General features: G+C 42.1%; 1 protein-coding gene across 1 annotated transcript in view; it reads right to left on the bottom strand.

Moving 5' to 3' along the window:
• The window catches only part of ERCC6 (ERCC excision repair 6, chromatin remodeling factor), a 63,013-nt gene that overhangs the window by 40,096 nt on the left and 8,606 nt on the right, over positions 1–14,311 (bottom strand). The window contains exons 4-5 of the mRNA XM_054983985.1: positions 10,612–10,717; positions 7,930–8,614 (exon numbers count right to left, since the gene is read on the bottom strand). Coding sequence (XP_054839960.1) covers positions 7,930–8,614; positions 10,612–10,717 — 791 coding nt within the window. The remainder of the gene's footprint in view (positions 1–7,929; positions 8,615–10,611; positions 10,718–14,311) is intronic.

Here is a 14,311-nt window from a genome sequence, read left to right on the forward strand (position 1 = left end):
AAAATCTGGCTAAGCGAGGTTGAGAGAGACGCAAGGAGCAGGGCCAGCGTTGCCAAACAGCCAAGGACCTGCCCCCCAACGAAAGGCAACAGAAGGGCGGGCAGGAGAAGGAATGGGAGTCTGTGAGCTTCCCAGGTCCTTCTTACTACAACTTCTACCACTCACCCTGAAGAGCTACTTGGGTCCAAGGAGGCCTGAAGAGAGGCAAATGGTTCTGGGAACATGCCTCCCGCCCTGCTTCCATTAGCCCGGGAGACGAGTCGACACATGGCTCACTCCTCCATTCTAGCAAAGTATCTCTCTACCTGATGCATAACCAGACTTGCTGATTTCAAAGAAAAAAATGTTCTGCTCTTAAGCTAACCGATTGAACAATCTTGAGGCTACTTTACCAGGCAGGCTTCTTCGTCCTTCTGAAGCCAGCATAGCACAGCGGATGGAGAGAGCGCTGGCCTTTCACCAGGGCAGACCATTTCAAACCCCTGCTCTGCTAGGAAGCTGACTTGTGGGCAGTCACTGTCTTCTAGCTGAGCATTTCACAGGGTGGGGATGCGAAGGCAGTATACAAATAATGAAAAGATCTGCCACGGGCAGCACTTTCCGTCGACAGGTAACAGGATACACCTGCGCAGTAAACTCTTTCACAATCACAGATTTAAAGAGGGGAAAATTCAAATTACACAGCTGTAATAAGAAGAAACCTCTAAGGGTTCACATGAAATTCTATGCAATCAGACTGGTAACGTTTTACAAACTTATCCGCTTGTAGGTGACTGGAGGGGGGGGGGGGTCCTATCTTGTAACAAGAAAAACACTATCATAGAATTTGAACACAAACTTGGTAACTTTTTTAATATATTTGGAAAAAAACAATGGATCACATACTGATGCCAACAGAAAGCCTACTTCATTGATATTATTCAACTTGGTATAGGTTAAAGGTTAGAAGTAAGAATAATTCTCAATAAGGCAGTATACAAATAATTTCATTACTTTGGGGTCACTCTTTGCACTGACTATATCAGAAGATCCAGAGGAGTTAGCCATGTTGGTCTGGAGTTGCAAGATAGCAGAGTCCAGTAGCACCTTTAAGGCTACCCAACTTTATTGTAGCATAAGCTTTCGAGAACCACAGCTCTCTTTGTCAGATGCCTCTGACGAGAGCAGTGGTACTCAAAAGCTTATGCTACAATAACGCTGAGTAGTCTTAAAGGTACTACTGGACTCTTTACTATATCAGAAGAAAATCCCTCGCCTACTCTTAAGACCTTTCTTCTTAAGATCAGGGCTCCTGTGTCCCCGGCTCCCTCAAAACAATGTGGTGCAGAAAAAGGAGAAGTCAGCACTAGCGCACAGAGTTGCCCTTCTTTGCCAGTCCCACTCCCCCCCCGCCACCACCATCACAACTTTTAATTGGTCTCCTGCTTCAGATGTTCAGAGGAGAATCACAGCTGGCTCACTGTCAAGCTTTAACGGCACAATATTTCCACCTTGATACAGTACCATTTCCCCAGTAACAATCTTGAAAGCTTCATTGTGAAAAAAGAAAACTAATTTTCTCTCTTTTGAAGTAACTGGGACTCCCCGCACAGCAAAGCGCACAACAGAGCAATCCGACAGGACTGCCTTTTCTCACTTGGGGATGAGACTTACCATACTCCCATCCAGTTGTTTTCATCAACAACTAAAAATCTGACAATGAATGAGATGGAAATGGGAGCAAATGACATTTATATAGCAAATTCACTCCATTTTATCTCCTAGCAGCATTTCCCACGGTACAGATTACCTGGGGAGTGTTAGTATAAAAACGTCAATGTGGACAGCTGCAGTTTAACAGCCACAATAACTGGAGCTATGAAATTTTAGGAGATGTAATGTTTTGGTGGCAATTACAGTTATTGATATTTCTGAAATTCATTTAGGCTTTTATTGTAACTTTAGCAACTAAAGGAAATGTATGACTTGAGGAAGGATAAATTGTTACAATCTTAATGTTATTAAAAAAAACTTGTCTGAAAGGATTTAAACTGTGAATCATATTAAAACTTTCAATCAAAATAAATTACTCTTGATGAAAACACTGAATTAAAAATGATTTAATATTGAGCTAAATCAATGGAAAAAGTACAGCTTCATTCAATAAAAAAGGAAATATTTTACAGATTAATACCTTTATTAATTATTTAGTATATCCCTCAGAAAGGCTTTATTTCTTTAGCCAGAGGTATCATTCAGGTTCATTTCCACAGGGGACCCTTTAGGAAAAATCTTGTGAGTTTTTTTATGGGGGAATCATTTACCATATTTCAAATAAATTTCATAGATAACATAATCCTGCCTAGCAACAGCATAACATTAGAATGCTACAGGACAATTACAAACAAACACTGCTAGTACCTGTTCGATCACAAAACACACCTCCAGGATACATAAACAATGTTTTTTTAAATAAGTCTTTTAAAATTTAGAGCTCATCTGTATTAAACGTGGCTTTAAAAAGACTGTTTTAAATAAGATGTAAACAGGATAGCCTTCTCTGATATTCAACAAAACCAACTTCCTCTCATTCCCTCTGAGCTCTGCTCCCATCTTCACCCATCAGAACTACAGCTTTTCCTTTTCAGGCAGAACCCGTAATATCAGGGGATGGAATTATTTATACTTCTTATGTGCTGTACCGTTGATGTAATTTACAGGTATCTAAAAACAGATATAAAGCAGTTAGGTGCAAAAATGATGGAAACCTCTGGGACAGCTGACAGTATCTCCTCTTTAGACGACAGCCTAAGACAAGAAGATGATCAAGGTAACACGAGTTATGCATTCACAGTTCGTGTATCTCAAAGCCTGAATAAACCAGTTTGTACCACAACTGCTAAACCCTGTACCATCACCACCTCCCCAGAACAAGAACTTTACAAGATAAGCTACTGGCTTTTAGAAGGCCTGCCGGAAGGCAAAATATCCACATTACAAGGATGATGAGAAAGAAAAAGACCTGGGGTGATGCATAGGCTTTCTAAAAAGGAGCCATTATCACTATCTGAAGACTACAAACTATGCCTTGGAAACACCACAGATATCCAAGAGGATCTCTCCCCCACCCTAATAATCCACTGCAAGTTTTCATTGTTAGATTCCTCTGATAGACCGAAGATGACATTATGACTAGAGAGCTGAGTCAAGATCAAAACACTGGACTTGTCACGAGAGTTTCTTCTCATCAGTAGAATGGAAGAGATCCTGAAATGGGTTACGCTTCCTACTTGCTCTGCATAGTAGGACTATGCAAAATTATCTTTGCAGTGCTTCCACTTCCAGATAGGAGGCAAGCCCCAGTCCATGTGTGCCGAGCTTCAAGTCAAGACAAATCCCCTGGTATTTATGAGGAAACCACCGTCCCTTGAAAAGTCTGTAGTTCATCTCTCAGAATTCTTGCTTCCCTGCAAGAGGGAAGAGAGACCTTATATTCCAGTGAGGAGAAGAAATCCTCGCAGTAAGTCTCATGTTTTGTTCCCCATCAGTGGAGGAAGGCATGCTGAAAGGGGATGCTGAAAAGCTGTCATCCCACCAGGTGGGTAGCTTACTGAATGCAAATGAATTACTGGGGGGGCCACCCACTGAATCTCCGGCTGAAGCCCTGCAGGTCTTCAGTTTATAGTGCTGGACAAAAACTGAGGCTGAAGTCCAGGTTGCTGCCCAGATTTTTGTAATAGAAGCACTGATGAAAATGGCCACTGAGGTGGCATCTGCCCTGGTGGAGTGCGTTGAGACACCCGTGGGAAAAGGTAAGTGCTGGACCCTTGTAGGCCAAGATGATACAGGCATCCACCATGCAATAGTGGACTTGGATACCTTAGTCTCCACGGAAGGTGAGTTGACAGAGAAACTCTGTGTGTTTTACGTCAGTCCTTAGTGCCCTTCTTACATCTAGTTCGTGCTATTCCTTTTCCTTGGGTAGTCCCAGCTGGGGACAGATGGATGGTAGGTGGAAGGATGGTAGGTAGGTGGAAGGATGGTAGGTAGATCTCCTGGTCCTTTGATATGAAAGTATGATCTGTCCAGAAGATCACCAAGTCCTTTTGTAAGGAACAAAACTCATGCCTTACAGAGAGCGCAGAAAGTTATGAGACTTACCTTGCTGATGTGATGGCCGCCAGGAAGACTACCTTGACTGATAGTATATGGAGAGGTACTGATTTGAGAGGTTCAAACGGGACACGGTACGATTCTCAAAGGGCTTTGTGTCAGTCCCAAGAGGAAAAAAAGCGTCACGGGAAGAGGGAGGAGAGCCACCTCTCGTAGAAATCATTTGATATAACAGTATGATGAAAGAGGCCAAAGTCCCCGAGACAGGCATTTGTGGAGGAATCGGAGCAGCTCCCTGATTCTAGCTGATGAGGAGCTGACTTGCTTCCTGCCTGCTGAACGCTTTCTATGCTGCTTCATAGATCCTGTTGCCTAAAGGTTTCCTGGATGACAGCTATAGCTGCAGAAGGGTATTCATGCTGTCTCAGGGCTTGCCTTTTTATCTGCAGGTGGAGAGATGGAGCCAGATTGAAAAGGGCCCTGCAGTAGAATGTTGTGAGCTGGAGGGATGATCCAGAGAGATCTGGTTTCCATCATGACAAGCTCTGAGAACCACAGTTGTCTTGGCCAGCATGCAGCCATGAAAATTACTTTCTTCCCTTCACAGCTACTGGGACATCCACTAAGAGAACCTATGAAATCTTGACTGTTGAAGTAGGGGGGAGTAAAGGCTCTTTACCACCAAGTGCAGGCTCTTGCCTCGTCTGGGCACTGCCCCTCGCTCTTCAGGGTTTCTTCAAATGAGTCTGGAAAGGGCAAAATCGATGGAGTCTGAGTAGGAGGACAAAATACCCTGGAATCTCCCTCATTTGAGGCCGTCTGTGAGGTTTGGGGTGGCATCTCAAGATAATTTTAGCCCTGCTGTGACCTTACCTAGGACTTAAGAGAAATTGTTTTGTTGGCAGAGGCTGGCGCCGTATCACAGACTTCTTTGCCCAACCATTCCCCTTCCTATCAGACTACACAGAATTTGACTATGAGTGATGAGAATCCAAATGGCCAGAGGGGGAAGTGTGGAGCTACCCATGAACCATGAAGGAGGAGGTTGGATTTCACACTTTTTGGAAGAGCTTCTAGAGTCTATGCCCCTGGAAGTGTGTCAAGGGTCAGGAGAATAGGAGTCTGTCTCATCAGAGGAATGCCTACGATGGGCCCTAGAGCTTCTTCTGAATCTTTTGAAGCAGGGAAAGGAGGGAGATGAAGATGGTGAGAGGCCAAAGCCCCTATATCTGGACTTTAGTTTTTCCCTTGTGATTTTTAAAGCCCCTCTTGCATGCCCTTAATGAACTTGTTGCTGATTCAAGATGAAATATCAGGGTGCAGGGACACCCCATCGGAGACCCTCAGTGGGGAGGATAAAAGGGAGCCCGATTCCTGGGAACACTGATTGTCCCTGTGGTCTCTTAGCTGGTTACTCACGGCAAGAGAAGACGTGTTGCCTCCAGTGATTATGATCTCTGAAGCCCAAGTTTCTCTAGCCTGCTTGAGTTGTTCTGACATATCATTCTTTACTTCTTCCTTTGCCTGTACAAATCTGAGAGGTGTGGAAGCTCAAGGCAGGGCACAAACTGGAGCTGGCCCCCGAGCCAGATGCGGAAGCACTGCAGATTTGCGAAGCCCTGCCCATGGAGACAGTAGGGGGCATAACCCATTTCAGGATACCCTCCTTCACTAAGGGAGAACAATTGCTTTAGGATCTTCAAACTAGTAAGATACGAACAGCCTCATGAGCTAACAGGTGCTTTCTTCATTTCTCAGCCTTTTCCTGCTTACAAACTTAAAATGAACTGGAATGCTTCCTCAATGGCAATAAATGTTTAAAGACAAAGTGCTATCTTCTATTAAGTGGCAGAATGGCAGGTTTGGAAAAACTTGTACGGATCCCTGACACCTTCATACAAGGTGTCTCTGTTCCCACTGCATTTACTGTATTGACACCCTGATAGAGAGAGGGTAAAGTTTTGTACCTAGGTAGTAACTGAGATCCCTGACATGAATAGACCAAGTGAGCCTGACCTCATCAGATCTCAGAAGTTAAGCAGGATCAGCCTTGGTTAGTAATTGGATGGGAGACCTCCTATGAAGGCCAGGGTTGCAGAGGCAGACAATGGTAAACCACCTCTGTTGGTGTTTTGCCGTGAAAACCCAATCAGGGCTCGCCATAAGACAACTGTGACTTGAGGGCAGGATTTCATTTTTTTCCAGGAAATACACATTTGGGCCAGCTGCTTATTTAATTTCAGCCAAGCCCGCTATAATTTGGATTTGGAGACCTTATCTGAAGACTACTAACTCTTCCATATCATTAGTTCATGAACGAGGAAGAAACAAATTTAAAACGGCTTGTTGATTGTGAATCAGAATCCACAAAGTCAGTAACTATACTAAAAGAGTATGCATTCGATCAAGTGTTGTTCCATCGTTCGGCACTATAAGCATCCCTCACCCTCCCTGTCATGCAAACCTAGCCATGGTGCATCTGCCTTCAAAGGAGCAGGCGGTTTACAAAAGTAGTCAAGCTTTATGAGCGCTTAAAAAAATCAAACCCATTTTTGAATGATATAACTGAACTACATCTACCTGTGCAGCCACTGGGATTCTCTCCCATTCATTCTGTTCTCACTTCCCCTGTGCAGTATCCTCCTTGCCTTTTTTCATGTTTTCTTTTATATGCATCAATGAGATCTACTGTACTGTTACAAGAACATAAGAGAAGCCATGCTGGACCAGGCCAATGGCCCATCCAGTCCAACATTCTGTGTCACACAGTGGCCAAAAACCAGGTGTCCTCAGATCTGCCAGTGGGGAAGGGACACTAGAGGCCCTCCCACTGATTGCCCCCCCCAACCCCAAGAATACCGAGCATCACTGGCCTAGACAGAGAGTCCCATCTATACCTTGTGGCTAATAGCCACTGATGGACCTCTGCTCCATATGTTTATCCAATCCCCTCTTGAAGCTGTCTATGCTTGAAGCTGCCACCACCTCCTGTGGCAGTGAATTCCATGTGTGTGAAGAAGTACTTCCTTTTATCCATTCTAACCCAACTGCTCAGCAATTTCATTGAGTGCCCACGAGTTCTTGTATTGTGAGAAAGGGAGAAAAATACTTCTCTCTCTACCTTCTCTATCCCATGCATAATCTTGTAAACCTCTATTCATGTCACCCCTCAGTTGTAGTTCCAAACTAAAGAGCCCCAAGCGCTTTAACCTTTCTTCATAGGGGAAGAGTTCCATCCATTTAATTATTCCAGTTGCCCTTTTCTACACTTTTTCCAGTGCTATAATATCTTTTTTGAGGTGTGGTGACCAGAATTGTACACAGTATTCCAAATGAGGCTGTACCATTGATTTATACAGGGGCATATTGTATGATGTTTTATCTGTTTTTATTTATGTAAATTGAAATGTTGTACTCCTCCCTGAGCCCGCCTGGCGGGGAGTGTGGACTAAAAATCTAATTAAATAAATAAATAATTAAGTTGTGATACCAGCTGATTTGTTTTCAATTCCCTTCCTAATAATCCCCAGCATAGCGTTGGCCCTTTTTATTGCCGTCGTACACTGTATCAACATTTTCAGTGAGTTATCCACCACGACTCCAAGGCTTATATTAAAAAGATAGCTAAAGAGAAATTACTTGGACATTTAAACGTTTGCTAGACATGGGATAGGTAATTTTGTAACAAGCAGAAGGGAAGTTGTTAACGAAACACTGCAATTCTAGGCACTTCATTAACATACTGCCACAATAGAAAGACTCGCTTTATTTTCATTTCACTTAAAACATGTCTATGCCACTTTTCCACCCAAATAGGGCCCCCCCGGAGACACTCACCTCAGCCTCTGTTTATAATAATCTTCATCGCCATCATCTCGGCATCTCTTTATTCTGCGTTTTCCAACCATATCTTCTTCATCATCGGAGCTTGGGAAAAAGTCATCCTCCTCAGCTTCTTCCTGAAACTCTTTCATCAAGGAATCCTTCCTTCTCCGTGGCAGAGGTTTTATTTGATAATCCTCAATACCATCACTGTCATGAGACAACTCATCCTCTGGAGTGGAAACTTCTTCATCCAGGACGCAGTCAGACTCTTTGCCATCCTCTAGCGGATCGCCTCCCTGTACCTGCTGGGACTTCAGAATTCTACCCTTTGACTGAACGTGGTTCTGAAGCTTTCTCATGTGCTTCTCCAGACAACGGTCTGTTTTTGACATCCCCTTACCCTTGCCCTCTTTGCCACGGCATATTGGAGGTTTGGCCGGGCTGATCTCCGAAAATGTTTCCCGCCTGGCTCCCTTATGAACGGACAGCCTCTTCCTTTCAAACGAGAGCTGTGCCTGATCTGCCAAATACTTTTCAAAATCAGATGATTCATTGAGCATTACCCGGCGGGGTTTCTTCTCCTCCTTCGGGAGTATTTTTGTTCCAAAAGGAGTCATCTGACCGGTGCGGATGAGCGTCTCCCATTCAGTTTCCTGCGCTGGTATAAGCATACTGCCAAGGGATGAGGGACCAGGTTCTGGCAAAAAAAAAGAGAGAGAGAGAGAGAGAGAGGGAGAGAAAGAGAGAGAACAGATTTAGCCTTCATCACAAAGGATTTAAAGATAGAGAAAATCAATTAAGAAAAGGCACGGACACTATTATTTTATTTTCATGTAGGAAAAGTGTTGTATATGACATTTTGAAGCTTCCTGCAGTACCAATAAACAGCTTTAAAAAAACTTTATTGTGCAAATGTTTAAAAGTGTGCATAAAATGGTAGGGAACTGATGCAAGAGGAAAACAGGATAGAGTAACAGAAAATGAAGAGAAAAGCAAAGTGTGAGAAAGAGAAAGGCAAGGGGGTAGGGACTACAGCAGCAAGACCAAAACTGGCAACGACTGAGTTAACATGGTAAAACCAAGAGGTGAAAAGCAATGCCTCCAGAATAAGGAGGCGTGGGTTTTAAGAGCTGCCCCCATCATCTACTACTACTCTTTCGCCTGAAACTGTAAGCAAACACAAGCTTATGACTACACACATAAAAGAGAAAAATGGTGTTCAGGGAAGAAGGTAGCAGCAAATGAAGTAACAGCTCATTTCACCTGGCCATGGGATCAAACCTTAAATCCTCCCAATCAAGAGAGAAAGCTCTAAGCATGACAATGCAACGTCAGATAGGGAAAAAGCACTTAGTAAAACCCCATCTATCCTCCAGGATGCTTGGCTCATATGGGTGCTTCTTCCCTGCTCTCCACCCCATCCCCACTGCACGGTCCCTGTTCACACTGCCAGTTTGGAAGACACCAGAAGCTACAGCTGAGGAGGCTTTGATCCCTGGGACCACCGTCATATCGCTCCAGATGGTAGCAATGGAGAGGGCTTTCAGTAAGAAAGCAGGGAGCAGCTGCAAATCAGAGAGGATGGGTCTGTGCCTTCATTTCACATGCGTTTCCTGCAGTGGCTCCTACCTTACAGAATGACCTGCCCGAGGAGTTGCCTGCCCCATCATACCTCTATCATTCTGCAGAATGTGCAAAACGGTAATGTTCGAGATGGCATTTTTGCAAAATAGTAAAGAGTCCAGTAGCACCTTTAAGACTAACCACCTTTACTGTAGCATAAGCTTTCGAGTGCCGCAATAAAGTTGGTTAGTCTTAAAGGTGCTACTAGACACTTTACTATTCTGCAACTACAGACTAACACGGCTAACTCCTCTGGATCTATGACCATTTTTGTAAAGGAGTTAGATCTGCAGTATAATGGAACAGCAACAGCTCTCTTTGTAAGGGAAAAGTTTGTAGTCTACCACAATGTTTTCTGTATATAGCACCTTACAGCATTGTCTTCTGCCTCTGTAATCCACTTTTTTGTTCACACTTTTTGTTGTCCTATGAGGTAATTCTAGCCCCACTGCACTGTTAATTGGAATTCCTTTGCTGTCTAATTGTTTTGTATTCTGCAATCTGCCCTGAATCTCAGTGAGAAAGGCAGGCAACAATGAATTAAAATAAAATGGCCTTTGGTAGCCAACTGGGGGGTTCACCTCCCTGACTGTACTGGGGGAAAGGGAAGCAGCATCGCAGAGAGCTATCTACAGCACGCTGCTGTTTTTGTGTGTACGGCACAGAAACATTTTTAGAATTTTCTTTTTACATTTTCAAAAACCGAAACTGTTGAATGATAGCATTTCACTCCAAGATGTAATTCAATCATGGTGTTTGTCAATGTAAACTTTTTTTGCGGCTAATTTGATTAACACTTCCAATTTATTAAGAACAATGCTCTAGTGATTCTAGAAAACATCAGTCATCCCACTGGAACTGAGCAGAGATTTATTTTCCTTCTTGAAGATTCCCACATGGGTACTCCGATAAGCAATGCCACAGGTGCACAAGATTAAAGCAATCCTAAATTTCTCTGTAAAAAACAGCCCACTGAAATTCATTAATTCATGTTCACTTGAAAAAAGCACTCAGCTATTACACTGATATCATTCTAAAATGGTTAGAATAAACTATTTTCTCATTCCTCACCTTCAATTTCCTCAAACCCAGCATCATTTGATCCATCAGGAGTCTTTTTACCAAGAATTACTTCAAGGTGCCTTTGTTTAGCTTTGATTTTTTTCAGCTGTTGCTCCTGGAATGATGAGAATACACAATATTAAACATGAGCACAAAACTTTTTATGCTCCAAAACCAAAATGGGACATAATGGGAAGATGGGCAGTTTGGTAAGGACTTGAGATTTTGCTAATCTCATGCAACAGTACTTGCAATAGTTTATATGTAGTGAAATGACACCCCATTCTACAGGTAGCTTCGTGTAAAATCGACATACTTGGACTGTTTAATTTGCACAAAGAATTCCAGAAAAGGCCAAACTTTGGAAAAGATGGATTCAAGAATGTGGCCTAAGAAGTACAATACTGAACTCTTATTTATTTATTCATAGTATTTATATACCTGCTTTTCTTTTGAACATCTCTATTAAACAATCTGCTACATAGCTGTTTAAAAAGCCAGTTCAGTAAGCGCCTTAACTGAGCAAACATACCATTCCTTCAAGATGGGGACATCATATAAATATTAAGGATCTGGCCATTAGAACAGCATGTTAAGCATCACTTCAAAGGGGGAGGGGAATAATTGGAGAGTTTCCTGCTAGCATCTCCCGTGACCCAGCCCAGGGACCCTCAGCACCTACTTTCAGCTTTGCACACAACCCCGGAACTGCAAAGTGTGAAAACACACATGGATCCTGGGGAAATGGTTTCTTCTTTTGGGAAGAAAACATCTGCAGAAACGCTTTCTGACTGGTCAAAGATGAACCCCTTCATTCTCATGGGATCCCTGAAATTTGGACCAACAGGGAGACTGCCATCAGCTCCCGTCTGCCAGTTATAAAATGTTGAAGTTCACGGGGTTTGCCCATTCTCGTAAGGGAGCCTTAACCACTCGATACGCCCTGTAAGATTGAGCTGGCCTACAGCAGACCATTGGCACCTCAAAGGGTAGTCCAGGCACTGGCAGAGTACCCAGGAAATAGCAGGATCTAGAAGTGCTTCAACCACATGTCCTAATACAGCATCCAGCAGTATAAGATGGAAACTGAAATCAGGCCACCTTATGATTGTTCTGCCTACCTCTTAATTCTCTATCGGAGTTCACTACAAAAAGTAATCATTCCTTTCTAGAGGTTTATGTGCACCGTCCAAGGTTGCCCTATTTTGCAAATTCATCAATAGAACTGAACGATCCACACCCGCTTTTGAGCTGCTCATTTATTCTTTGACTGGATCCTGTTTTTAAATTAGTTCTGCAATGTAATGCCTTCTGAGAAACTGGGTCTTCTGTTATCTCCTTGTAATCACCCCCAAATGCATACTAAATGTAGCTTTGCATAGAAATTTCTCTGCCCACTGAATGTTAACACCATGCATATGACAATATAGGCTCTGACGCATGAAAACTTATGCTTCAGTGATATGAATTGTTTGGACAAATATGAATCAAAGCTTTCCAGAAAAATTTCCAGTGCCTTGAAGAGAGCCTGATTTGATTTAGCATATTTATATTTTGAATTATATTTAATAAACATATCTCATATTAACTTTGTGTTCTGATAGCAACAAATATTTGAACAGAAATATGTGATTAGAAAAAAAAAAAGGAATCAAGGTGTGTTTTAAATGTTATATTCCAGGTTTCATATCGACAATAAATTTTATCACATTTCTAGACAACATGTGCTTCCCCTTACACAGTATGGATTAAAAAAGTAAGGCTCCGAAAACTGTTGACGCACTAATTTCAGCTCACCCAAAGAACCATGCATGACATGCCAGGGACATGCTCGTCCACTCATCTATTTCCACAGGGGAGTGTATTCTCATCCATGGATGATACTGGGGCACTATCACTCTCCAAAGCATCACGTGTATACTTTGTTAAAGCCATATTAGATTGGGGATTTAAATACTCCTTTCCTCCTATCTTTTAGCTTTTGTTCTTATTTGACAGTACTTTAATAGGATTGTTATATGTATTTGTGGTTTTATCCTCCCACCCACTTACAAATCAAAGCATACAGGTACTGTCACACAATTGCCAGGGATAATCAACTTTAAAAAGTTACGATTTGAAACTGTCACATTGGCCTAATATTGTACGGGCAATGGCATCCATTCATTGTTAACTTTATGCAACAATGAATGCTGAGAAATAGAAAACTCATACACAGAGACTGTGATAGAACACAGAGGTGGAGACAATCTCTCAGAGATGTTGAATTCTAGCAAAGGCCATCACAAAGACCAAAGGAAGCAGAACACCATCAGTGTTGTGAATCCTAATTCTACTCTCTTCCCCCCACCAAACATAAAACATGTGCAAGATCAGCTTCTCCTCAATAGTTCACTTGGCCTGGATTTAATCTCAATCATCTTAACCACGCTCAACTCCCAACCTCTGCTAAACACTCAGTAAAGGATCAAGGGGTCCCATGCAAAAGAGAGATTTAGAAGCACTTTCACTGCACTGAAGGCAAACTGTGATCAACATCTTGGGGTCTCAGTGAACAGAAGGTGAAATACTATAGCGCCCTTCTGAGAAGGACGAAAAAGGAAACCAAGATGTGACTGAAGAAATGAGCAGATGCATTTAGGAGTAGGCCTCTAAAAATCTGGCATACCACAGTCAAAACAAGTAATTAGCATTATGTGATCAATACCATGGTGGATTTGATTGAAATCAAATGGATTTAAATCATGATTTAAATCACTAGTCAGTAAGACTTGATTTAAATCATGGTTTTCTACATAAAGACTCATTCTTTCTGGCATAATCTTAATATCTACAACCAGATGAAGGTTTCATTTTCAGAATAACAACTTTTCAAATTAGTTTTACAGTTATATCAAAAATTACTGATTTGTAGGGTTGCCAGCTCCAAGAAGGGAAATTCCTGGAGATCTGGGGGGTGAAACCTAGAGAAACCTGGAGAAAGTGGGGTTTGGGGAGGCAAAGGACCTTGGCATGGCATAATTCCATAGAGTTCACCCCCAAAAGTAGCCATTTTCTCCAGGTGAACTGACCTCTGAGGCCAGGAGACCAATTGTAATTCCAGGAGATCGCCAGCCACTACCTGGAGACTGGCAACCCTACTGATTTGGTTATACAGGGAAAGAATATGATAAACCTCAGGCTATACACACAAAGATCCAAAGACTTGTGGAGTATTCTGCTCAAAAGGGTTCACTGTATGTAGATTTGCAAAGGAACAATGGAATTAAGGTCTTTTTCTCAACTCTGTATGTTTATTTTATAACTTCTTACTGTGAAGAAGAGGTATGTGATCTCTGTAGACACAAATTCAGTTTTGAAAAGTGTAAAACCAAGCATCTGTGATAATATCTTCTAGACAGAAAAACTGCCCAATAATCTTACAGAAACCTCTGGAAGAGATGGCATTGTGGGCATTGTGAATGGATTAACGGAATTCATTCCCCCCCCCCCAAAATGAAACGTATGAATATACAGCCTCATGCTACATAATTAAAAATTAATCCTTATTTCATGATGAATAACCTTTGGACTATAATGGATCTTAAATTTTTCCTCAAAAAACATTTTATTAAAAAAATCCAATTTAAAAAATCCGATTTAAATTTTAAAAATCCATTTTTTTAATTTTTTTTAAAAAATCATTGATTTTAATCTACCCTGATCAATA

Source organism: Eublepharis macularius, chromosome 6 (genome assembly GCF_028583425.1).
Source record: "Eublepharis macularius isolate TG4126 chromosome 6, MPM_Emac_v1.0, whole genome shotgun sequence".
NCBI lineage: Eukaryota > Metazoa > Chordata > Lepidosauria > Squamata > Eublepharidae > Eublepharis > Eublepharis macularius.